Source organism: Gymnogyps californianus, chromosome Z (genome assembly GCF_018139145.2).
Source record: "Gymnogyps californianus isolate 813 chromosome Z, ASM1813914v2, whole genome shotgun sequence".
Classification (NCBI taxonomy): domain Eukaryota; kingdom Metazoa; phylum Chordata; class Aves; order Accipitriformes; family Cathartidae; genus Gymnogyps; species Gymnogyps californianus.
This window is the reverse complement of record NC_059500.1, coordinates 58,484,548-58,510,761: the sequence shown is the minus strand read 5'-3', so window position 1 is coordinate 58,510,761 and position 26,214 is coordinate 58,484,548. Positions and strand designations below refer to the sequence as shown.

General features: G+C 37.7%; 1 protein-coding gene across 1 annotated transcript; it reads left to right on the top strand.

Moving 5' to 3' along the window:
• On the top strand, positions 1-26,214 carry WDR41 (WD repeat domain 41). Its single transcript, XM_050913395.1, has 13 exons — positions 1-60; positions 3,997-4,112; positions 8,288-8,336; positions 10,162-10,293; positions 10,643-10,705; positions 11,209-11,320; positions 12,713-12,775; positions 14,013-14,123; positions 15,446-15,630; positions 17,769-17,890; positions 18,888-18,976; positions 20,809-20,942; positions 22,812-26,214. The coding sequence occupies exons 1-13, from the start codon at positions 10-12 to the stop codon at positions 22,962-22,964; spliced, it is 1,380 nt and encodes a 459-aa protein (XP_050769352.1). The 5' UTR covers positions 1-9; the 3' UTR covers positions 22,965-26,214.

The following is a 26,214-nucleotide window of genomic DNA, read 5'->3' as shown; positions in this document are numbered from 1 at the left end:
CCGCTCCCGATGCTACGGTGGCTGATCGGCGGCGGCCGGGAGCCGCAGGGCCTGGCGGAGGTAAGGCGGCGGGCGGGCGTGGCGGAAGGGGGTAGAGCAGCTCGCGGCGGGAGGCGGGGCCAGGAGGAGCGTTAGGGCCGTTGGCGGGGGAGGGGAGGGGGGCGTTGTCCCCTCAGTCAGGAGCCGCTGGCCGGGTCGGGGGGGCCTGCCCGTGGGGGCAGCCGCCCTCACGCAGCACGGTGCCGGTGGAGGGCCCTGGGGAGCTTTAGGTCTTGGGGGGAGAGTGCTGTGAGGAAGGGGGGCGCTGGGCGGTGGCCTTTCCGTCGGGGCGGGTCTGGTGTCCCGTGGTAGCCCGACTGGGCACTGCGCTGGGCTCTCCGGAGCAAGGGGCCTTCAGGGCTAGGTCGGAGGCTGTGGGACTTTCTGGCTGTTAGAAGGGGTTACAAGCTTCATTTAGGAGAAAGAGGGGAGGGCAAAAAACAGAAAAGCAAACAGCGAAACCCCCAAGCTGAGCTTGCCCAGGACCTGAAGGGCTTGGGAGCCGTCCGTGTCAGGAGCGTCTCGGCTTTCTCCCTCCTGCTCAGCGCGTCCTAGGCAAGTGGGGGTTGTGTTGTGTAGCTTGCAAGCATATGGAGTCCTGCCCTCGGGACTCACCGGTCAATAATGTAAATTATAGGCAGTAACTTATTTACATGGCCTAGTTTTAGTTTGTGGTAGTCTTCTACCATTTCTTCTTGGTTTCTCATCCATAAAATAAACTGGGCCTATGTAGTGCACCGAACACTGACATCCTTCCTGTTGCCTTACTCTGAAAAAGAGTCGAGGGATTTGAGGGAGAGATTATTGGGATTTTCTTGTCCCTACAACTCTGCTGAAGTTCTCAGCTTGGACTTAACAAGAGTTAATTAATACTGTTGCTGGGCTCCTTACACTTAGTGCTTTTGTAGTCTAGACAAATATGAGGAAGTAATGATTTTTCAGCTGCTGTATATGAGCAAGTCATGACAATATCATGGTCAATTTCAAATGCCAGTAGTTACTTTGGTGGAAATTTGAGTCTGTACCAATTTGGAATGACGATGTCTGGGAATGCCTCTGACCTTTGTCATCAGTCAAAATGTTGGTTGTATCGCAGTCATATTTAACAGGTTTGTGTGCAGTTGTTTTTAAAAGGAAGATGGGAAATATGCAACAGCTTTCTAAGATGTGCTAGAAAACTACGTTGGTGTGTGTCCTTCACCAAAGTTTAAACTCTGGCTATGTTTTAGTTATACTGTGATTTAATAAAGCATGAGCATGGGTCAAGGTGTGGTCCATTTCTTCCATTCTGCCGTTCGTAGCTTGGTTAAACCTGATCCACACGACTTCTGTTCCCATTGCTACCACTGGTTTGCTGAATGATGGTGATCATTTTGCTTCTCTGTGGAAAAACTGAATAACACTTATTGATAAGGGTTAGTCCCCAAACTCTTTTTGTTCTTTTTTCCTGCATTATGTAATATTGTTTCATCTAAAGTTCATCTTCATAACCATTAATTCTGTCTGTACTCTTCTTAAATAGATAAGGAAGCCCATAGCAATGTGTGGACTATGGACTTACGGTGTTTGTTTCATGTGCTATGGCTTCAGCCAGTCATGAAAAGGTCAGATGTATTAGAGTGATGTTGCACTGGGTGAATAGAGAAAGCCTCTGGCAAAGCTGTCCTAAATTCATGAAATGTAAATTTCTCCTTACCTGTTTCTTTTTTTACCAAGGAATTGAAAATCATTTAGATTTAAGCTCCTGAATCTCTTCAGTTGATAGCCGTGGTGTACGTCTTAAGTAGGGTAGCTCTGGTAATGGGGGCAGTCTAACTGCAGTAGCATCGTGGTCCATATAAGCTAATTTATCATGCTCCATGGTACACACATAAGTATGTCTGTGTACTCTTGTGTCCATATTTTTAGTGAATTGCTTTTGAAAATCCCACTCTTAAATGCTTCAGATCATGGGAGTTATAGGAAGTTCTGAAGCTGAGATGAATGTTGTGGTTTTTTTCCTGATTATTGTAGTGATGCTTACAGGTCCTCCATAAAAACATGCAAGTTGGGAATGGATTCCATTAGCATCAGCATCTAGCTTTCTCAACTAAAAACTTGGTGTTGCTACAAGAGAGTTCAATTACTAGTTTATATCAAAAATAGATTTATTCAGAGAAAGAATGCACATGTAACCCAAGACTTCAGTAAATATTAATGAAGATCTGAAGAGAGTATAGCTTGTTGTATGACAGTACTAGGGGAAAAACTGTTATTTTGTTGTTATCTATAGTACTTCATCAGCACTGTACCTTTCAATATTCACAGGCATTCTTAGAATTAAGAAAAAATAAGATTAGACACATTGTTCAAAAGAAGTAGCACTGTCTTGTACTGAATAGGAAGCAACTACAGAATATAGAATTGGGATGTTAATGTTACAAATTCTGACTTTTTCAAAGCAATGTTACAATTATTTTGTGAATGTATGTTTCTATTAGTAAATAAAAATGGAAGTTGTCTCACTACAGTATTGCTAATGTCATCCAGTGATGCTGAGATTTGCTTAGGATTTTTACAACTCTCAATTTTTTTTGAGGAATGTTTTGATTAGCTTTTGACAGCTGAAGTCCAAGTTTCCATATTTGTCCAACTTTTCTTTGTAACATGCAGACTCTACTTGCATTATTTTAAATGGGAACTGCTATTCTCATGTAATTGCATAAAATGAGGAACAGTTGCTTCATGAAATGCATCAGTTAGCACAAAACCAAGATAAAATCACAAGAACCAGCATTTTGACAACCTCTTCATTTTAAAAATAAACACAGATTTCTTTCCCTATTTATTAACTTTGTCATTCTTAACTTCTAAAGAATAGTATCATAGTACCAATATGGAAGCCGTAGAAAATAATTTATTATTCCTGCAAGAAAATGTTGACGTTTCTGGGGATAATATGTTTGTCTTTCACGTAGGATTACCTGGCAGGTATGCTGCATGTTGTACAGTGTTCAGTAATTACTGTTTTACAGTGTAGATTCTGTTGAAGTCCTCAAAGAAGAGACAGTCCTGGAAGTAAGATGATGTTGACTATCATGTAAAATAAATCTAGAAGGAGGAGAGTTCTGTCACTGAGTTACTACTGAGCTATTTTTATTTTTTTTTAATAAGGTCTAGTAGCAAGTTGTTCCAGAATGTGGAAGACCTTAAATACAAAAAAGTTGTCTTCTGTTGAAACAAACTGATGATTGAGATTAGCAGAACTACCGTGCCTTGAAACTGCAGTTTTCATATGCAATATTTTATTGACCCTGCCTGGTGATCAGCTTGCTCTGAGTGATTGATTGTTCTTTTAATTAATAGTCTAGTTGAGGGTAATTGCAGATGCTGTTCTATAAAATGATTAATCATTCTCTACCTTTTTTAAGCAGTTTGCTTTGGTATTTTGTGACTAAAGTCCCAATGGATGATTTATATGTTATGTAACAGAACAGCATTTATTCTTATTTATTTTAAATATGTCATCTTTATATAGGATTTTAAAATCGAATGGTAGATGAAAGTTATGAGAGGTTCACAGACCTCTTGGAAGAGGTGTAATTTAATGAAAAACTGAATGTATGGTGAATTGAGTCATGAAGCTGGCTCCACATGACAGCTCATGACTAAACTGGGTTTTCATCTTGGTGTATCAGTGATTAAAGCAGTACAAAATGTTTTTGCTAAACAGAAAATGCTATATTACAATATAAAATACATGCTATAGAAGGGTATTATTTACTTGAAATAATAAGAAATGATCTTTTTATAATGATTTGCATTAAGGCAAAATGATATTTCAGAACCTTAATTTAACTTCAAATATAACTACATTCACACATGAGTCTGTATGTAGATTGTTAGACATTACAAAGACCCAATGAAAATAATTATGTCAGTACAAAATAAATTTATTTCCTCTTTTATGAATTTTAGAAATCATCTGTACAGACGATTGGTGAAGAACAAATACAGAATCCTTACACGGAGCTCCTTGTGTTGAAAGGTCATCAAGATATAGTACGATTTCTAGTGCAAATAGACGAATGCAGGTATGAAATTGTATTTCAAATTGTTTCACAGCATCCTTGTCAATACATCAGAGAATATTTATGGAAATGTAGTAATATTTTTAATCCTCTCTTTTTATTTTTGGTGGGAGGGCAGGAAAAGCCTGGAGTTAAAAAAGGCAAGGGATGAACACTCCCCTTTCTTGGTATGTTACTACATCTTTTGGCTTCTCTTGTAAGTTATACTTTCATAAGAAAATAATGGTGATGGAGTTATGTTTCTTGGTACAAATTCATTTGTTTGAAAGAAATGCCTTTAGCTAATTCAGCCCTTCTTTTTCAGGCTGTTCCTGGGTTGAACGTTCCCTTCTGTACATGCATACACACACTTTCTCCCAGGACAATATGCAGTAGTGTTTGCTTCTGTTCTGAGTGGATGCACGTGTTTTATGTTTTTGAATTGAGGACAGCTGTTATTTCACCTTTTGGTTCTACAAAAGAATGTAATAGACTGCTACAGATACACTGTAGCAACTGAACATGACACTCCTAACAATATTGAATGTTGCTGTTCCTTTCTTTCTAATCTTTTGTTACACTTTCTTCTGAAACTCTAGTGCTTAATTCACTTGAGCTTCGGTTAATGCAACTTTTTTCTGAACTTCTCAAATTTTGAAATTTTCACCACTTTATTCAGAATCACTACATAGTAAAATTCAACATATGCCTAATGTCTGCATTATATATCTCCTCCAATTTGATCTTGTTCAACTTGCTGTACTGCTTCTTTGAAACCTGACAGTTGCTTTGTTTCTCTCTTCCAATTTTTAGCTTTGTGCACTTTTTTTGTATATTCCCTGACAATCTTTACCTGTTCTGTTCTTGGTTCCTTGTAGCTAGGTCCAACTTTATTGTGAACTCTGAGGATGGGAGTTATCTAAAAACTGGAAAACTGGTTATGAAGCAGAGATGAAGTCACTACATTTACCGTTGTCACTTTAGAAGTGTGACCAAGAGAATGAATTATGATAGGTTTACATTATGACCTGGCTTCTATCCTAGTTTTGTCTAAATTAGCCTTGCATGTTCTCTAATTTAACTTAATCCTGCAAGAGAGGAAATATTTCTCTGCCTTAAAAGTAAGGTTGTGAAGCCTTTAGTCAATAATAAGTGTAGTGACTCTTGGCTGATGTGGAGAATTAAATAGAAAACCTTTAGAACTAAGAACGTAAGTAGCAGGCTAGAGTCCCTCTGTTAAGGAGCTGTAGTAATTTATATCTTTTATGGATTAGGCACAGAGGGGGATTTCTAATATATTTGTCAATACACTACACAAAGTTAACATGGGTAAGAGTTTCGTTTATATCCTTGCAGTGTACAGCAGGTGTTTTGTGAAGAAAGATTCTCTCCTTTGCCACGCACATTGATCGGTCAGGTGGTCTCTTCCAAATTTGGAATGCCCGCAGAATCTTATTTTCTAATAATTTTGTAAACATCTATAAAAAATTCACAGAAGACTCCATGGAGAATTTTTAGCTTTTCAGTTTTCATTCTTAATGTCATAAATATATATATCAGAAAAGTTACATATGTGTTACCATAAAATTTATTTTTCTACATTATAGTAATCCACCAGAAGATTCATATAAAAATAGAACAATCTTGTGGGGTTTTTTCAGTCCTTTTTTTTCCCAGACAAGTTATTAAAATAACCTTTCCTCAAAGTACATTTTTCCCAGAACACATACTGAATAAATGTAATTGGTCTTTATAGAAATACCAGAGTGTTCTTAGATTGCATACACTGTCTGATGCGAAGAAATCTTTTACCATTTTGGGCTTCACTGTATGGTAACAGGTAAATTATTGGAGCTAAACTAATGATAATCAGTGTAAGACTAAAGCCTGGATGGCCGCGTTGAAGATAGGTTATAAAATAGCATATGGATAAGCAGTAAGTTATACAGCTGGTTAATATTCTGAGAATTTGAGGAGTTTAATAGAGGTGCTTCACTGGACGGTAATTCTAAGGTTTTATTTATCATTAATGTGGTAGTTTCTGGATTGTTAAACAGCTGATACTATTTTTCACTTGATTCTTTTCAGTAAAATTAGTATTGTTACTCAGCTTCTGAAATGTTTTTATTTAGTTTCTGCAGCTATTCCATTGTGTGCTTTTTGTCAACTATCGTAAGCCAAGTTTCACGCTTCAGGTCTTCAGATAATATCATCTTATTGAGAATTTTGCAGAAGGATTTTCTTGTTTTCTCAGTGGCTCAGCTAAAACCAGTGAGTGGAAAATTTTCTTAGATTGGTTTTTGAAGTTACTAAATAAATCCTGTATAAATGTAACAGAAAGCTGGTGTTTTTTTCTTCTTTTCTCTTGTACTTTTTGAACATGAAGTAAGGGTCATATTGATTGGAAGATCACTAAAGAAGGCTAAGCCTCAGCAAGAGTCTTCCAAAAAATGGACTGAGATAAAATTGCATGTAATACTCTAGCATTTGACACATTAAACTAAACAGAGTTCATAACACATTTTAAGGATAGCTTTTTTGTTGCTCATTTGACCATTCCTTGCTCCTTCAGGAAACAGACAAGGTTATAGATGATGATGATCATGACTGGAAAAGAATCGGGTGACCCATGAATCTCCACCTTGGTGAACAGAATGTAACTGTAGGATGACTGACTCTACAATATACCTTTATATTTAAACAGAAATCCTGGTTAGAAGATGAGGAGGAAAATATACAAAACAGCACTCCATTGAACTTCTGTGTTGATGAATTACACTCGTGCCTTCTTTCAAACATCAGTTTTCTTCCCAGAATTTTGTTCAAATGGCACACAGCTGCAATATTACTCAAGAAGGGAATTGGAATTTAAAGGGTTGTTGCTGAATGTTGCTGCTGAGAGTCTTAGTATTTTAAGTTATTGATGTTGTGACAAAGCAAGGTATAATAGAGCTAAAAGGCAACTAAAGATTAGAAATTAATGTTATCAGAGGTGTGCATGGAAGATTGTTTTTTTTCTCTAATCTTTTTAAAGAAGGGGCTTGATTGGATATAAAATAATGAAAGATATGAAGAAAGTAGAGCTTACACTTCTTTTTTTTACTATAGTAGAATAAAACAGGAGGATATGTGGAAGAAAGAGGGGGAAAAAACCCCTATGGCTTTATGCCTGAAAACTTATTCTGTTAGCAAGTTTCACAAACATTGTAATTGCAAAGAGTTTAAAAGAAAGGACATGTATATAGTTAATGAACCTATTCACAGCTGGTAACAGAAAAAAATCCGCAAGTGATATAACCTCTCTTCATGACTTTCTTGCACATAGTACAAATCTTAATTAGTTCTCTAAATATTAACTGTTTAACCCTTGGTGAAAGCTTAAAACAAAAGGAAAAAATGAGAAGGTAGGTATATTTGCAAGTAACAACTGAATTCAATTTTCTATGGAAGGTCTTGTTTCAGTTCTAGGCTTTCTCAGCTCATAGTATGCCTTTACTGGGATAGCTGGGATGTGTGCTCCAGCTACAGTGTGGCTGTGGTGGTGATGTATAGGTGTAAGGTGTGAATGTAGGCAGATGGTTAGATATTCACTCTAGCCTAGGGAAAAATATTGCATTTAGGTCAGACTTTGTTAATGTGAGATTAACATGCTAGTATGAACCTATTTTTTCCTCATATGGTATGCCTTCCAGCTGGGTTTTTAGCAGAAGTCAAATTTAGCACCTTAAATGCACTCCCATTGGGAGGTCTTTTAAGCAACAGTTTAAAGTGTCATGATAAATACTGGGCTCCTCTACTCCTGGGCTGAACTTAGATGAGTGGTTTGTAATGTGTTAGATGTCTTGCACTCAGTTGGCTCTGACTGTAGTATTTGGTTTTAGAGTTTGCTGTTATTTGGTGTGTAAGATCTCATATTTTTAAACAAGGGAATTGGTTCTGTAATGTGCAATTCTATTTATAATAGTATGTATTGGAATTCTTAACCCTTGTTCTTACATTAAGTGTATTTTGATAAGCACCTATTTAAATGTACTGACTTTGGTTTATAAACTGTAATTGGGATTTACAAATACGTGTTTATTCTTTAAAGCCAGAGTCTGATATATCTTGTAAATATTTTTCTTACATAACTGTTTACTGCTTTTCCATTACATTATGCTATATTGAAGTTTTCAGTGCTGTTTTTTTTTTTTTTTCAGGTTTGCATCTGCAGGAGATGACGGAATCATATTTCTGTGGAATGCGCAGGTTAGCTCTTTTTTTTGGGGGTAGCTTATATGCTCTGGAGAGGGTAGAAGTTGGAGAGAAGAGTTAGAAATGTCTAGCAGCGAAAAAGCAGAATAAATAAGATTTGCTGCAGAGGTACTGTTTGAAAATGTAGAAGTGGAGGGAATCTGTCAAACCTTAGTTTAGAAAGGAGAGCTAGGAAAGTAAAAGTTGTGTGAACCCAAGAGAACAGTAAGTTCTAAAACTTAGAATGTTGTAGGAAGACACAGTGATTTTAGAGAGATTTGAGATGAAGTGATGATGTGAAAAGCAGAAGCGTGTATGAACTTGTGGCTTTAATTCTTCTTTTAAAATCTGTTAAGTGTTTGCTGTAAACACTGCAATGTTGACTAGTAACTCAACAAATACGTAGCAAAGTCCCAATCCTGCCAAGATTTATATATATACTTAAGTTTTAAGTACATTTCAGTGGCTCTATTAGCAATATCTATTTGTAGTATAACTGATTAGAGTAAATGGAGAGCTAACACAAAACTGTATTGGAAAGACACCAAAGTCAGTGGAAGTTAAACATTTCATGCAGTGCAGAAACAGGGTCTTAATTACTGCTGTGATAAAAATCTTACAACTTTTGAAAAGCTTACTAAGACATTAGCTTTATCATGGAAATAGTGCTCTGTAAGCGTGATACCCACTGTTCCATGCTTCTGCTCTGTGTCTATGTACCATTGACAAAATTATAGAGAAGGGATGAGCATTAGACCTGTGTTGAGGAGGGCTAGTATACAAGTTAGATTGTTCAATAGGAAGTCTAAAAGGGAGACATACTGTGCTGTCTAAACTGTGAATATCAAACATTCAAATTAAGGAAGAAAGAAATCTCATACTGTAAACTTTTTTAGAAACCTTCTGAAAAATTTATGTGACCTTTAAGATGGTGTAATTTTAAAATACAGAAGGGGGAACTTGAAACTTTTCTTCTCTTTTGAGCGGTTTCAGTTAGTGCTTTGCTGTTGTTGAAGACCTTTTATAATTCTATAATTTGGAAAAAGAAATTGGTTTTGAATATTCAGAACCATGTACGTGAGTATATATACTCAGTGTTCTGAGCAGTTTGTGAATGTAAAACTCGTTTAGATATCCAGCTTAGGAACTAAGTTCCATTTTCTGCTTCTGTAGGATTTTTATTATGTTTTTGTTAAAGCAATTCTTTAGTAGTTTTAATTTAAAAACTTAACCCACAAGTGTAAAGAAGTTTACAGTTATAACTACCCTCTATTTTAATTGAATGTTTAAAATGCCAGTATGCTTCTGCATGTTTGTAGAGTTTTGCCATCTAACTAAACAGAGCAGAAGTAGCTGCAGTTACCTAAACCACCAGCTTGAAGCTATATATAATATACATAGTAAATAAAGCTGCCAGGAAATTGGCAGTACTGTGTTTGCTATAAATAGAGGTCAAGTTTTTCTAGTCACTAAAATAAAAAAAAATTACTTTTTCAAGAGAGGATCTGTCAACAAATCTGAATTATTGTAATATCATTAAAAAGGGTGAATGGCCAATGTTTGCATTAAAATGAAATGAGTTTAATACAGAATTTAGTTCTAAAGGGCTTTTTGAGGTTATTATGTACTACTTCTTTACACTTAGTATGTTATTTAATTCTAGCTAAGATCTTGAACAGTATTGAAGGTACTAAGAAGTAAATCCATAAATTACTTTAGAAAGGGCGATTTTAGACTTTTAGAAATTCTTGCTTTCAAAAGTAATTTGGTACTTATGTTATATGCTACAGTGGGTATTTTCCAAATTTTACCCTTAGTTTTCCATGGTTTTGTTTTTCAGACCGGAGAAAAACTTTTTGAACTTCATGGACACACACAGAAAATTACAGTTATAGCACCATTTTCTTCGTCAGATGCTTCTGAAGAAAGAAAACATTTGATTTTAACAGCATCAGCTGATAGAACAGTTATTGTATCCTTAGATCTGGAGAGGATTCAAATTTCTGTGGGCTTTTTGTTGGTTTTTACTTTTAAAGGTAGCATTGAAACAGGCTGCAGGTTGTTTAAATTTATTGGCTGATAATATCCAGTAGGTATAACTGGATTATACTAGGATTTTACTGGTTATTGCTCACAAGTAGATGCAATCCTTCCTACAAAAATAAATGTATAACAGACCTTTATTAATATGTCATTTTGGCCAAATATTAGAAGCCTGAGCCTCTGCATACCTATTTCCCAGTCTGTCATTTACTTACAAACACAGCAGTTATATTTATAATATATAAAAACCTGTCAGTTTCCTTAATGAATAAAGTCAGGTTTGGGACTGCACTAGTGGCAAACAGGTTCAAAAAGTGTCATGTTTCCATTCTACTGTAAAGGTAAGCTGAGGAAACCCTAGGTATGCCTGTTGTTTTGTTGTTTGCAAGAATCTATTGCTCATGGGCCATATGGGCAGGTGTGTTAAAATGAACAGCAGTGTTTGGTTTAAGAACAGGTACATAATGAGTGGCTGAGAAGTGGGCACAATTCTTAATTTGTTTTTGGAACTCTTAATACCTCAATTTTCTTTTTGAAAGGATGTAGAACAAAGGTCATTTTATGGCTTGGTTTTGTTACTGTGTTGGAAAAGGCAACCTACAGTCAAACTAGTTCTTGAATGTTAATAGTAGAAAAAAATCACTGAAAAATGAGGTTTTGCATTGTTGATGGAAAAATGTAATGTATGGTATGTAATTAAGTCTGTATTTCTCAGGAAAGTGATGCCTTAATACTGTGTTTCATAGTACTTACAGCTTTATCTAGCTAAAGCTCGTGATCATTTCACTGAGAAATTCCCTGTAGAACTTTTGCAGGGGACATATATCTGATTTTTGTTCTGCAGTGTTTGACAGTTCTTCAAAGACTGGATGTATGGTTGTCTGGAGGGAGTGATCTATGTGTTTGGAACCGAAAATTAGATCTCTTGTGTAAGACCAGTCATCTTACTGATGCAGGTAAAAATGTAAATGACTCATTATAGCTGTTAAAGTGCAAGTAAAATGGATCTGTATAATGATGCAAAACCAACTTGGCAAATTCTCTTTAATTCTAATGATAACATTATGTATTAGAGCCACTCTCTATTTTTTTAAATGTCAGACTTAATCGTTTCAGAATTAAGACTGCTTTTAGTCTCCTGTGCTGTGTGAATTTTAGAATATGTCAAATCTCAGTAACTGTACATTAGCTTGGACTTAGAGGGCTAGATCTCAGATGCTGATTTATACATGTTTGCTGTAATGTGGACCAGATCCTTTGGCTGGCTTTCTGTGTGAAGGAGTGGGAGTTTTATTATTCCTAAGTAAAGCTTTGTAGTAATAGAGCAGTAAAGGATTTCTTTTTATTATTACGAATTAGTACTTTTGATGTAGAAAATGCAGGTTTTGATAGAAATGCGGTAAATGTAATCAGATCTCAATGTCTATCATACTTTTCTATTAATAAACTTACATATAATCCGTCCACGCAACTAAATTTTTGCGTATAATTGCCAATACTTTACAAAGATACCTACGAAGCTGTGAATCAAATTCAAGGTTGTAACCAATATTTTCCTTATTTTTGTCATAGAATGGAGTAGTGGTAGGCAAAACCTTCTGAATCTTTGAGGATATTAATACTTCTTTTGGTTCAATACGAAATACCATGCCAAATACCAGTTGGAAGTGGTGCTGTAGTGCTTAGTGTGAGGTGCTATTGAAACTTTTGTACAAGGGGTCAACGGGATGTGCAGCCTGGGCCCTCTCTTCCCTCCTAATCTCTCGCTTCCTTTGTGGGGAAAGAGACAGATTGCTTATTCCTTGGGAAATTTTCCTTTAATGGTGTCGCAGCACTGACTGGGGGAATTCTGTGCAGGATGAAGGCAGAGTAACAGCAAGCTGGACATTTTATCTTGTGCCCTATTCTTCTTCAGCTGGCTCTGCACAATATTTTGATATCATGCATACTATTGTAGCATGAGTATCTAATAGCTTTGGTACTGCGCATGTTTAGAGTCTGAATAATTACCACAGTGTCCTTACTATTGTCCAGCATTAGGACATAAACATCCTAATGGTATTTAAAGTAAAAAGATCATTGATTCTCAGCTTCACCTCAAGTTTGACGCTCAGAATTCTGCTGGATTCAGGACCAAAACTCCTGACTCTACCTCCATCTGAGGTAATCTGTTCACTTCCACCGCTGTTCAACTTTCACTTTGGGCAATATGCTTTTATTTTGAGAATAATTTGTAAGTGGAAGGAAGATTATGAAGAACTTTATTAATAAGGAATTAACAGTTTGCTGTGTTTTCATGTGGCCAATGAATATCCTTTTCTCTCTTACCTCCTGTATTTTTTTTAAAGATATCAGTGCTTTGGTTGAATTGCCTAAAAATTGTGTTGCGGCAGCTGTTGGCAAAGAGCTAAGTGAGTATGTTGCATTTCTGTTAAATGTTCATGTTCCTCTATAACAGCTGCTTATCAGAGATACGTGTAAAGAGCATGCTGCTGGAATTGTATAAGAAAAGTAAATGGTATTAGGGTGTGATTAGCAACATTCTTCCTTTTTCCCTTATTTGACAGAGGCAGACAATACTAATCTCATTCAGGAATTCTGTTGAGATCTGCATGACAAAACTTTTCTATAATCTTTGTTATTGTTATTACTGTTACTGCCACCTGTCCAGATCTGATTGTGGTGCTCTACATTTGTCCTTCTGGAGAAGGTCTGGAACTCATTATCTGAGCTGTCAGATACTAGGCTTCTGTAGAGCCTCCTTATCCCAAGATCAGGAGTATGAGATATTGCTGATCTTGTTATATTGTCCAAAGCTATAATGAGACAATGTGATGGTTTCTGTTGCTCGCTTGGACACAGGGTTTTCTATGTATGCAAACTGTAAATCGTCAGCTAGCTGTTTGTGGAGAGTCTTTTAAATAAGAGTGTTTTATAAAATTACTGAAATTTCAAAATATGGGGAAAAAAAATCCAGAAGAAAAAGTAGAGCACTGAATCAGCAAAACAACAAACTTGGCTCAATATGATTAAACACTTCGCTGAAAAATAGCGATCTGATATTCTGATCAAAGAATCAGGAGCAAATTAAAAATAGTCTTCTTGTGTTTAGACATTGGTATACAATGTAAACTTCCATCTGAACTTCCCACAGTTCTTTTGTAGTGCCCTTGAGATACCATAAAAGAAATTCCAAGACTGATTAAAATAAAGTCTTCATTCCTGGCAATCTTGATGGCGTTACTAGAGAATATTGCATCCTTTTGAATAATAGTTTTCAGTCAGATGAGCCCTCAAGAAAGATGTTTCACTTTTAGTTTACGTATCCATAAAGATGTCTAATGCTTTTCACTTCTGCTTTCTGCAACTTCTGATGTTGACCAGTTCTCTGAATTTCAGAGTTACTAGGCTGAAATGTTTTATCCTATAGTTGCTGTAGTAAGAGGCCTTAATAATAACACTGAAATAATTTATTCCCATTTTTTTGGTGTTATGAGTGGTCATAAGTGGCTTTGCACATCTTGTACTGTCTCATTTGTAATATGTTTTAGTTTGTGTCTTTCTGAAAATGATGTGTTTTATTTAAGCATAGCTACACTTTATTCTGAATGATAAAGCTTATTTAGACAATTTCTCTTATCTTTGCAGTCATTTTTAGGTTGATTGCTTCTAGTGATGGGTCTGAAGGTTGGAACATCATTGAAGTAAAACACCTTGTTGACCATCAGGATAACATTTTGTCATTAGTCAGTGTCAATGGTAAGAGTCATTTTATAATGTTACTAGTTTTGTTAGTTACCAGTGGGATATTTCAACTATAGAGTTTTTATTGGGACCAAACTTTTAACTGGAATGAAACTTCATGACTAATAGATGAACTTTCCTGTGTAGCTGCAAAGGTAGTGAAATGTGAAAATATAATGGCTTTATTTATGGATTAACAGTGAAATGAAACCAGGCAGGTTACGATGTAGAAAAGGCACAAAAGAGGCAATGTCATTGATGGGAATGGAACTCTGGGTCTTCTTCCTGTTGGGAAAGTTTAAAAAGCTATTTTTTCTTGTTCCTTCTGATTCTTAAAATGGAATATACAATGCCACGTGCTTTGCAGTTGTAGTCCCAAGGTAACTGAAAGTTCTGGGTGTGCGGATGTGGGCCTGCATATAGATCCATTATTTAGAGGCTCTGGAAGGTGATGCAATCTCTGCTGCTCATTGGGGCAATACTGAGCTATTACCTGAAATTCTGTCTACTCTACTACAGGTATCAACCCCTTCTACTTTGTTCTTCCCTGTCTTTTTTTTTATGGAGCACCCCCAAAGCCCAGGACAAGTTATTCCTGGTGTGATAGAGAGTGTGTATTTGTCCTTGGGCTTACTTGTGTCAGCCTGGTTGGCGCAAAGGGCGCTGTGGTACAGAGGTAACAAGAAGCTGGAAAGAAGAAAACTTGGATTCTATGGTAGTTGTTTCTGGGGTTTTCTGTTGCCATTATTTTCTCCTTTTTGATTATGAAGGGGAAGAAATATTGGGCTTAAAAGACAATACGCTACCTGCGTTAAGTATTGTTGAAGCAGTTGCTTTCCATGTGCGATTAACAAATTCATGAGCAGCTACTTCAGTCTTGCCATTAACTCATCCATTTAATTTGTGATCAGTATTTCTGTTTATGGCAAAGACATACCTTGCTGTGTCTGAGGGGTACTGATACACCTACTTGTCCAAGGAATAGAAGGGCTTTGTAGGTAGGCAACAAATGAACTTGAAATACTTGTACATACTTCTGGTGGTGTTCCTTGCCTTTGCTATACTGTACTGTGCACTGTGGCTGGTGAATGTTCTCCTTCCTAGTTTTAATTTTACAAAAGAGAGCTCATCTCCTTTTGCTTATCTGAGCTATGCTAGGTAATCAAATGAGGATTTACTCAAAGGGAGAGGTTTTTGTCCAGTCAGTTACATACTGCACATTCTACATAGCTTCACTCGAAAATGGGCTCTCTTAACTTTCTAGAGTTGTAATGTTGTGTGAAATGGATTTTTTTAATATCACATGATTTCTATGTGTGTTTTTTTTCCCCCTCTAGACTTGACTTTTGTGACAGGTTCTCATGTGGGTGAGTTAATAGTTTGGGATGCACTTGACTGGACAAAGCAGGCATCTGAGTGCAATTTTTGGGACTCCTCTGTCCATCCAGATGTACAGCCAGAAATAAAGTTATCTCAAAGCCCAAATGAAACTTCAGTTCAACACTTAACATCTGATGAGGAGGTAAAAAGCTTTAAACAGAGTAAACTACTTCAAGTGAGCTAGCATGACCTTACCACAGAAGGCCAAGTGTTTTGTGTTTTCAGTTTGCTTGTTTTATTATGAGAGGCTTCTTTAAAATGTGCACAGCTATTTTTATACAGTCAACAGTTTTTATATGAAATCTTGGTCATTGAGCTAACTGAAGGTTATATTATGTTGATTGTATGGGAACTAACATAATGGACTGTCACAACAGCATTTCTTTTTGACTGACAAAGATTTATTAGTTGTTTACAGTACCACTAGAGAAAAATAAACAGGAAGTGCATATTTTGATGGCATAAATCTTTCATATTCCATGGTTCTGGAAATGCAGTTTCCACAATAATGTGCCTCTTGAACATTTATAGCTGAGGGTTCTATGAAGTGAATTAAAGAATAGGCATATGTTTATGCTTAGTAGTAGATAAATATTGCTGCTTCTGTTCAGATGGGCTGTACTTAACTGTAAAGAGCACAAATATGGGTCTAAAATCCAGTCTACTGTAATCATGCTTTGGAGATAATCCAAGAGTTCTTGGTCAGAATACTTAGGCAGAATCCAGTTATTGTTCAGGAAACGCTAAAAATCCTCAGGTTGTTACTTACTTTTGTGAAATGTTACCAACTGTTATTGGCAAAAGAAAAGTTGTTTCATAGTTGGGGTACTATGGGATGGTAAATGTTTGGCAATACAAGGAAACAGTGCTAAGGAGTGTATCTGTTGTCCTGATATGTGTGTGTGTGTTTTTTAAACTGCCTCTTAAGATACATGTACAATTTATGCTTCATCATCTGTTATTTTCTTGGGATTTGAGATGACCAGGGTTTTGCCGGGGCTTGTGTGTGTAAAAAAAAAAAAAAAAAAAAAAAAAAAAGTGATCTGTGAAGAGCATCTGTTGCAAAGCTATAAAACAATGTGAAACTCAAGAGCCTGTCTCAAGGTGGAAGACTGTAAGGGAGAAAAGGCTGAGATAAAGGAGTGGAAGAGTGATGTGGAAGGCCATTGAATTAAGCCTCACACAAAACTAGGAAAATAATAAAAATGGGCTTAGTGTTTTTACCTTGATTTGGTAGAGTGCTGTCAGAAGTCTGAGCTTAGTTTCAGCGCTATTGGAGCTCCCACCACAGATGTGCATAAGAAGAAAAAAACCCCAAACCCACCAAAAACCTGAGTTTTGAACAGTGTCAAAACACTGTTGAATATATATAGGAAATCTTAGTCAAAGACACTGGGTTACCGGTTTTACAAAATGTTGACAAGTGTGTAGTGTGAACTGCTTATGAGACATTAATGTTTGGGCTGTGTAGATGGAAGCAGGCCATTCAGGGAAAAGATCCAGTATACCATCACCTAGACAAGGTATGTTCAAAAACCCAAATATGTACTGAATGGAAGCATTTTGCACTCCTCTAGTACCAAATATTTATCATGTGTATGTACACATGATTGTACATTTGTCCTCTCTAAAATCATTACAAGTCATGAGAGGGTCCAGGTCCAATGAGCTGTAAACTGTTTGTGGCTTCTTAGGGCCGTGATGGTTATGAGATGGAATCCCTGCACTTTTCTGAAGAAGAACATTGCATGCAAAATGGTTCTACCTCTTTGCAGTATTGTGTAATACCTTTCTGTGAGAGAGTTCCTTTTCTACACTCAGTAGAGCCCAAATGCTTGAGCAAGACCTCTTTGCGCAGCTTCAGTTAAATTAAAAAAAAAAAAAGGGGCAAAAATGCAGAACAGCTTCCTTGATAAAACAAGAGTTTGTCAAAACACTGAGCATTATTTTAGTGTAAGAACATAAATGTTTAATTGCAGAAATGTGTTGATCTGTTGGTATCCTTGGTTTCCGCTTAGACTGTAAGGTGCAGGATGAAAATACAGAAATGAAACAACTGCTTAGAGTATAGGAGGATATCTCTCATTCCATCCAAAAAATCCATATTTTTTCTATAACTTGCTGATGCCGTATGTTTGGGATAAAGCAGTAACATGAGGACGGAAATAAGCTAAATAATGCAGGCTAGATGACATCATAGTACTGCTGGAAATCCATTACACGTAGGGTGATCTTTCAGTATCTGTTTCTGTAAGTTGTTCCATTGAATTTTCTTTCCAGTGTGTGTTTGCTGCTGTTGGGAAAGGCATATACGTATATAATCTTCAAATGAAGCGTGTGATTGCCTGCCAGAGAACTGCTCACGACTCCTCTGTGCTGCACATCGAGAAGCTTCCAAACAGGTACAAGTCATGGTACATCTTGTTAATGCAGTAAAGAAATGCAGAACTTGGAAGGGTGGCTACAGACCGTCTGCAAAGCTACATCTAATTTCTAGGGCAGGGATTTGATCTTTAGTTTGATCTGCTTTTATTAGATAGAGCTTGTTGATCTGATTTTTGAAAATGTATCATTGTAATTCAGTGTGAAAAAACTATAATCCAGTATGCTTCATGCACAGGCTCAGAGTAAAATATCTTGGCTTATTTTCAAAATCAGACTTGATAAAGCACTTTTGTCTACATTGTGAAAGTATAGCTTAATGGCATTTTACTTTTATAAAGCAAAGGCCTATGGCATATTCAGTAAATATTTTTCACTAAATATATTCTAACAATTGAAATGTTTTAACAAAAAATAATTACTTCTGGCCTTTGTTCATTAGTGCTGAATTTCTAGCTGGAACTTATTTTGACAGCCAAGTTGGACAATTTGCTATGTGTATGTAATCTGATAGTTGTGTTGTTAGATCCCTCTATACTCTTGTTCAATGGAGCAAAAGTCTGTCAGAAGATAAAAATCAGGGCCTTGATCTTGTAAATGCATGTGCTGTTCTAAACTGTTCTAAACATGTAACTAAAAGGGGTATCTTTCCTTTTCTTATTTTTCCATAAGAAAAAATATGTTTTTGCTTAATGAAAGTAAGCTTCCAGAGGCCAGTTAGTGGAACTGTGTTTGTAGAGTCTAGACTTGTTACTTTTTGTTTTACAGAGTGGTATGCTTTTAAAATGGGATTGAAAATATGTATTTTTTTCCAGCTGTTTTGCAAGTCCATTCTAGTTTGTCCTGCTACAAATGCACCTTGTTTTGTATGGAACATCTGGATGTTCTGCTACATTTCAGAGTTCTAGCAACTTGTGTAAAACCTGAGGCACTTGCTGTCACTTTTATAGAAACATCACAAGGTGACTTGCGCAGATGAGTATCCATGCTAGTGTTGCTTATCAACTGTTTTTACAGGCAGCTGATCTCCTGTTCAGAAGATGGCAGTGTGCGCATTTGGGAGCTCCGAGAAAAGCAGCAGCTGCCGGCTGAACCGGTTCCAACAGGTTTGCTAGTAGTGGGGGGTGAAAAGAACATTTAAAAAGGATAATGGAAAACCCAATATTCACCATATAGGAACAGAGAGGCTTACAGGCTTTATAAGGAGAGATAATGTCTTGTGTTTAACCAACTGATAACAGATGTGGGAGGGAAACTGAAGAAGACATAGGTGTACAAGCCCTCCAAGATCTGATATGGGAAGTTAGAAGGTCCAGCTGAAGCCATTCTGTGCCATGAAACTTATTTAGAGTTTACAGTTCTATCAGCTGGTTTAACAAAAATTGTGACCCCTCCTGACAAACCTTGATCCACTTCTGCTGGTACTGAATAGTGCTGGATCCTCTACCATGCAAGAATAAATAGTTGCAGGACCTTGTGAAGAAAGCTAAAGAGAAGCTTGCAGATGAGCAGCTGGCACAAAAAAATGTGTTTTCTACGTCTCCTTGAACTTGGAATGACATTGGGACTCACTTTGAGGCTGTATCCAACCTTGCTTACATACTACCTCTGGGTATCGCAGTCCTCAGGGCTAGTTGCTAGTGTTTAGGAAGCATTTTCCCCAAGTACAGACATTGCCTGTGTAGGGCTTGCTGCTCTTTGACCAGGCCAGCAGCTTCCCTGGGCACTGGTAGTTAAGGTCTTGGACAGGTGCTCTGGAGAATATAATTAGTATTATCAACTGGGAACAGTAATGAGCTGTTACTCTCTCTTGTAGGAATTTTTTAATTTGAGCTGTGAATAATTTTCTTGATGTATCTTGACTACCTGGCTGTTCACCTGTTGATGCTAATTTTTGCAAATATCTTTTTGCTGCCTGGGTTGATTTAGAAACACTTTTTCAGGAATGTTCTGTCTTCGGTATTGCTGGTGACAGCTGATCTACACAGTTGTGCTGCTTATTGTGACAAATGGTATTTGGTTTCACATTGGAAATTTCTAACTTCTATGATTGGAGACATTTGAAAGAAACCGTATGCAATAGTGAGATAGGTGGACTGCTGTTGATTTGCTGTATTTTTATTCTAAGGAATCCCCCAAGTAGTTGTTATGGTTATCCCCTTATAACCGTCTCTCCGGTTATCTCCCTTGCACCAGGGCCATGGTGTAGCACACTTTTTGTTTTGTGTGCTGATGGGGCTGAGGGAAGGGTCAAGAAGAAAGCCTGAACTGCATTGTAGACAGAACCCAACTTTCTTACTTCTGTCAGTATTATTACACAGTTCTTCTGGAGGCTGTGGCACAGATGTGTATTTTCTTGCTGTCTAAATGAAACGTGGAGTGCTAGCTTTATACTCCAGTTTGGCTGATAGTTTTAAATCTGAAGGAGAAAGCCAGTGGGCAGTATAAAAACAGGCAATTCAGCATCAGAAACTTGCGTTACCTGTATGCCAGCACTCTAATGCCTTAGTGCAGGACACACAGGGGAGAGACTGGCACCTCATTTCTCTCCTCTTTGCACAAGTAACAGTTCCGGAGGACAGAGCAAAGGTAAACATCGCTGTCCTGCATCTACCCTTGCTGTTCAGTTAGTTCATTTAGGCAGTCCTTGGATTTCTTGCTAAATGCATATATTGTCTCATCCAGGTGAGTAATTCAACATGTTTGCTAAATTAATGTCTAGTAAGGACAAAAGACAAAAGTAGCTCTGTTTCCTTCCCCCTTCAAGATGAATAATCCAGACATAGAAGTGCTGCGCAGTACAATGTTTCTGTCATTTTGCCGTGCAGACTGTTCTGCTTTTAGATTTTAAGTGACTCCTGTCGTTCTCTCTTTAGCTAGAGGAAATGAATTGTATTTGTGATTTTTGCCAAAATAAAAGATTTTTTTTTTTCCCCAGGGTTTTTCAACATGTGGGGATTTGGAAGGGCAAACAAGCAAGCAAACCAAGCTGCTAAGAAGATGCAGGAGAATACACCGATGTATTTCTTGGAGCTGGTTGGTGATTTGATTGGTCATTCATCAGCTGTGCAGGTAGGTCAGCTTTGGTAAGAACAAGAAAAAGTGAGTTTCACTTACTAATGCAATTTTGGCAGTGTTTCTTCAACAGCTGTAACTTTCGACTGTCTGGCTCTGGAGGCTGGGAACAGATTGATTGTGTGGTATATTTAGTGCAGTGTGAAAACAATAATACATGCTGACTTAAAGTTCTAATGAGAACTCAGACACTCACTGGTGCCTGAGGATTGTGTATGCAGATATATACATACATGCTACAGATAATCTGGTGGGGTGTTTGGTTTCTTTATAGACTGCAAGCAATACCACTGGGAACTGCGTGTTTGTTCCAGATTTCATCTTAAGTTTGCAATCTAAACAAGGGCTCATATAAAACAAAACCCATTCAGGAATTTTTTAGCCCTCTGTGCTGTGAGCCTTAAGGAGGTCTTTTAATTTTAGATGAGGTACCATTCCGTGCTTCTGTCTGCCTAATAGAGTATGTTTTTGTTTTAAATGGCATTTTCCCTCCACATTCATGTTTGACAAACCTATTGGAGTAACAGTGGGCTTTCTTACAGTGGACTTTTATACACATTCTTGGCAGAAGCAGGGGGAAGGGCAGGTAGAGTGGAGCGTTGTGGTTCTGGAGTAGTTTTGCTCACGGGTATTTGTGAGACTGACTGGATTTCAGAGCTGCTACTGCCAAAAGCTGAAAGCTTTTCACTAATAGCTAAGGTGCACCTTTCTGCTGCAGGGATTTCTGCAAGGCTTTCTGCCCCTCTCTACCATCTTTCTTTCTGAGAAACTGTTGAAAGAGGCCCTATTATCAGTATGGAAAGTTGCTAGCTAAGAAAGAGGACATAGTGTGTAATTCAGCAAGAGGCACAGCCAAGAAGGTCAGAGGCACATGTTGGGTCTTTGCTGGGATGCTGCAGAGCCGGGGAGTGACTGAGATGATGGTGGATGTGATTTTCTGCAACATTCTACATATGAGGAATTTCCATTTTTAAAGTCTGAGCAGACTGGAGCAGTTGAGGCTGGAAATATTGAGTCGTGATGAACTGTGATGGTTGAAGATGTGGGCTTGGCCAGAGTATTTCTACTGGAACCGCATAGCTAGTAAGTGGCGGTTCCCAGAGCAGGTAGGCTGTAGCACAGTCTTTGGCCTGCATGCTTCTCCTGGGTAGAACCCTTCAACAAGCTGAAGAGTCAGGACACTGCAAGCATGCCATAGTGGCATCACATGACCTGGTTCCATTGGCTGTTGTGTTGAGCTGCAATTAGTGGCTAATTTTAGGCAGCCTTGTGGAGGTCACTGAAGTCAGGGATGACTACATGACTTGCCAGCTCCATTGCTCTTGCAAAATCCCTCCACTGCTGCTGTACTTTTCTCCTGTGTCACAGTTCTTGCTAGTTTGGCTTCCTCTGTGTGACCATGCTGATGTCTGTCACAGTTGTTTACTCTTTGACCCTTCCAGGCTTGGTGATGGTAGCCTGTGGTGGTGTGTGGGAATGGGACAGTGTACCCAAGTGAACAGAACAGTGGCATCTGTTCCTAAGAAACCAGGAGATCAGAGTTCATGCAAGTCACTCACTCTTCTACTGCTGACTTGGAACAAGTTTCTTCAATATTCTGTACCTTAGCTTCCCTATCTGTAAGGCTTTACTGCTTTTCCTAAACTGAGATCTTTCAATGTGAAGTGATGTTTAAGAGTTGTTTTCATGTAGGGATTTTATGACATCTCAAACATACAGAAAGTATACATTGTAATTTTGCATACCTATGTTCAAGCAGAACCATTTCAGACACGTGTATTTGTTTAGTCCAGCTGTACACTGAACATTTAAGCAAGCTGACAATCTCATGTGAGCATCATGGTAATAGTAGTTGTTTCATTGCAGATGTTCCTGTACTTTGGTGAACTGGGACTGGCTACGTGCTCTGCTGACCACCTCATTATTTTGTGGAAGGATGGTGAACGAGAATCTAGACTCCGCAGTTTAACACTATTTCAAAAATTGGCGCAAAAGGGTGATTTGCAGCTCAAACTTTAAGTTAAGTTGCTCGAATACAGGTTACATATGTATAAACTGGATATGTGTTAAATGTGAGTGTAAAGGAAGTCTGAGCTACTGGGAATGTGCCTACCAGTAAGGTTTACATTTAATGTGATGTATTATATTGGAATTTTTTGTAGTTGCTACTACTCTTCTCAAAGGGGAATTTTGCATGTTGAAACTTACTTGGCTTACTCTGTCAGCAGAAGTGGTGTTCCCGTGAAAGACTGAGGATAATGATGACTCATTAAATAGTTTCTAATATTATTCCTAATGTTTAAAAATATCATGGGTGGATGTCAAAGTTAAGATTTCTGAACATCGTTAGGTGGATCATAACTGAAGCAGTTGGGGGCATTCCACAGTGTTATGTGCAGAAAGGAGGCACAGAAAAAAACCTGAGGCTTCCTGCTTTATGTAACTTATTTCCTGAAGCTAAACTTCACTGATGACTTAGATTTAGGTATCTACAAAAAAACCCAAAAGAAACAGTTCTCAGATAGAATTTTTGCATTTGAAGTTACTATCCTGCACCAAGGGTAAGAGCAAGAAAGAAAAGTAGGCAATAGCAGTTTGTTGGGTTTTAATTTTTGGCAAAGCAAGGTATATAGATACTCCTCGCTTGCAGTAGCTGCAGTTTCAGTGTGGGTTAACCTACACTACTGGAGTTTATACAGCGCCATTACCATGTCTAGCATGAAGTGTGATTGGTTAAGCTTAGTCTTTCCATAGTGCATTCATCAAATTAATTTGTATCTAATAAAAAACACTGGCCTTACCATGGATTTTCAGGATGTAAAATACTTTCTTAAGCAGTAGCAGTTGATGTGTTCAATACTATCAAAACACTTCTGTCAGATGAATACTAAATTCTCAGCTGAATTTTGACTGAGGAGAAATCTGCACCAAGTTTGTACGAATAAATAGTATTTTAGAGTTTAAAAATAAAGAGCCTCTAAGTATACAATACCTTTTTCAAGTCTGAAATAGCAGCAGTAATCTGCAACCTAAACAGGAGTAGGAAAAAAACCCCATACTAAAACAAAAACCCCAAACCAAAGCAACAAAAACCCAAAAGGAAAAAAAAAAAGTGCAAAGTTAAACCCAGAACTGATACAAAGAAAGTGGGAGGCAGGATGAGATGATGGTACCATTTGAACAGAGAAGAGCTAGGGAAGGGAGCAGTTTGGGAACTCAGTGGTTGTAAAACCATGTAGAAGAGGGTGCCACTGTCCTCAGGTCTACTCAGAAGATGCAGCACTTAGTTTAGGAGTAAGTCTTATGCAACTTTTCAGTGCCATCTCTTCCCTTTGAATCAATGAAGACTGTTTTCAGTACAGGAGAGACTACAGGGCTGTAATTCCAGACTTATGATCCAGCAGATGCAGTAAGTGCAATTAAGACAAAGGGCTAAGCAGATCCTGACAAGAGCAGAAGCAAAAGGAGGAAGATCCAGCTTCCCAGAGGAAACCAAGGAGCCTTTTAGACTTGCTTTGCAAGTGCACACTTGCCTTCCCCCTACCACCCAGAAGCCAGGCTTTGCCTCTTGAGTCTGACCATAATCTTCCCTGGAAGGCAGGGCAGAGGGACAGTAAAATTTTGAGCTTTTTCCCCCACTTCAGTCAACTTGTACGGCTAATCTTATCTGAGTGTAGTCTGAGCTAATCTTATCTGAGCTCAAAGTCACGTATTTCAAAAACACAAAACAGATGGAGAAATTGTTAAATTACCCTCTCCTTTAAATTCAGGAAGGTTAAGTCAGCATTAAATCTTGAGCTGCTTGTTCTTTCCTCAGGGTGGCTGTTCTATAGACCAGCAAAGGAAAGGTGGTTGGATTACAGCTGATGATAACATGCCTTTGGGTATATGGTGTTAAACTTGGGGGAGGAAGGCATGTTAAGCCTTTCTGCCTGTCAGTCTGCATTGTTTCAGCTTGCCTTCATCAGCAAGTGTTGCGTTTTTGGCTGCCCAAGTACAAGCTGGGGAGATCAGTTTCTCTTTTGGCTCTTTTTTCCTTGTTTCAATTGAGAAATAACTGTTTAGTTGTATGTATGTAAAGTGTGTGTTTACACATTGTTACTAAAACTTTACAGCAAAAGCTTATAAAACTGAGGTTTTTTTTGGAGAGGCTACTGCTATCATCAGTTATAACCGGAGAGAAGGAACATCATCTTTTTATTATCTCTTTGTCCTATACCATGAGAACAACTATTTCATTTTTATGTGACTGCTTTTCAGTGAATACCTGGTAGAGAAACAGACCTATTTAACTGAACAGTTCTAGTCACAAAACTCACTGTGCATTTTACAGGGATGTAATTCAGCCTTAAGTAGTCCTACATGCATGTATAAATATTTATATCTATTAAAAGTGCCGTGGTTCTCAGATAGATACACTCCATTGGTAATAGCTCTCCCAAGGGTCTCTTCCTTTAAAGATGGTTAAGTTGAAAGTATTAAATTGAGTTCTTTGTTTTACAAATGAACTTTGAGCATAACAGTGAACACAGTAAGGCTATACTAGCCTGCTTCTGTTAAATAAGAGTTTGTCACTTGCTGTTGGGAAGTGCAGTGAGCAGAATTAGGGTGACCAGATTAGAACTTTTACTTCCACCTTGTGTCCTTTTAAATTTTTGTCCACCTGGCAGTAATGCAGAATTCCATATGTTCACATCATGAAAGCAAATATCTCTATATCAGACCTACCCTTAATACTTGTACAACTGAAGTGGCTGTTTTATGTATCTGTGCACTGACAATGGGATGAAACAAGGAGCTGTTAGTCAGCTCAGGTTGGAGTCTAGGAGACCTGACACAACTGGCAGATGATGATTAATCTATGCTGATTTCTTTTGCTGTTAAAGAGGACATATCTCCACACAAATTACTTTTTTGCTTAGTCTCTGACTGTGGGAAGAAACACAGGATCTTGCAACCAATATACTGATTCCACATTAACGCCTTAACTTGTGAACCAGAACTGAGGCTGAACTTTATTTCTTAGGTTCCTTCCACTGTTCACATTTTCTTCCTTGTGACAGAAGTGTGACAAAAATAATGAATTGAAATGTTTTACATAGATGCGATCTTACAGTGTTGCTGTATTTAACAAATTAAATTAAGATGACAAAGCTTTGAATCTTGTGAAATTACTTTCTCTAATGCAAGCTGCAGTGAGCGTTTAGTCATCAGAATAGTTAAGGTACAACCACCAGGAGCACTAGTTCTAAATAAAGGAATGGTAAAA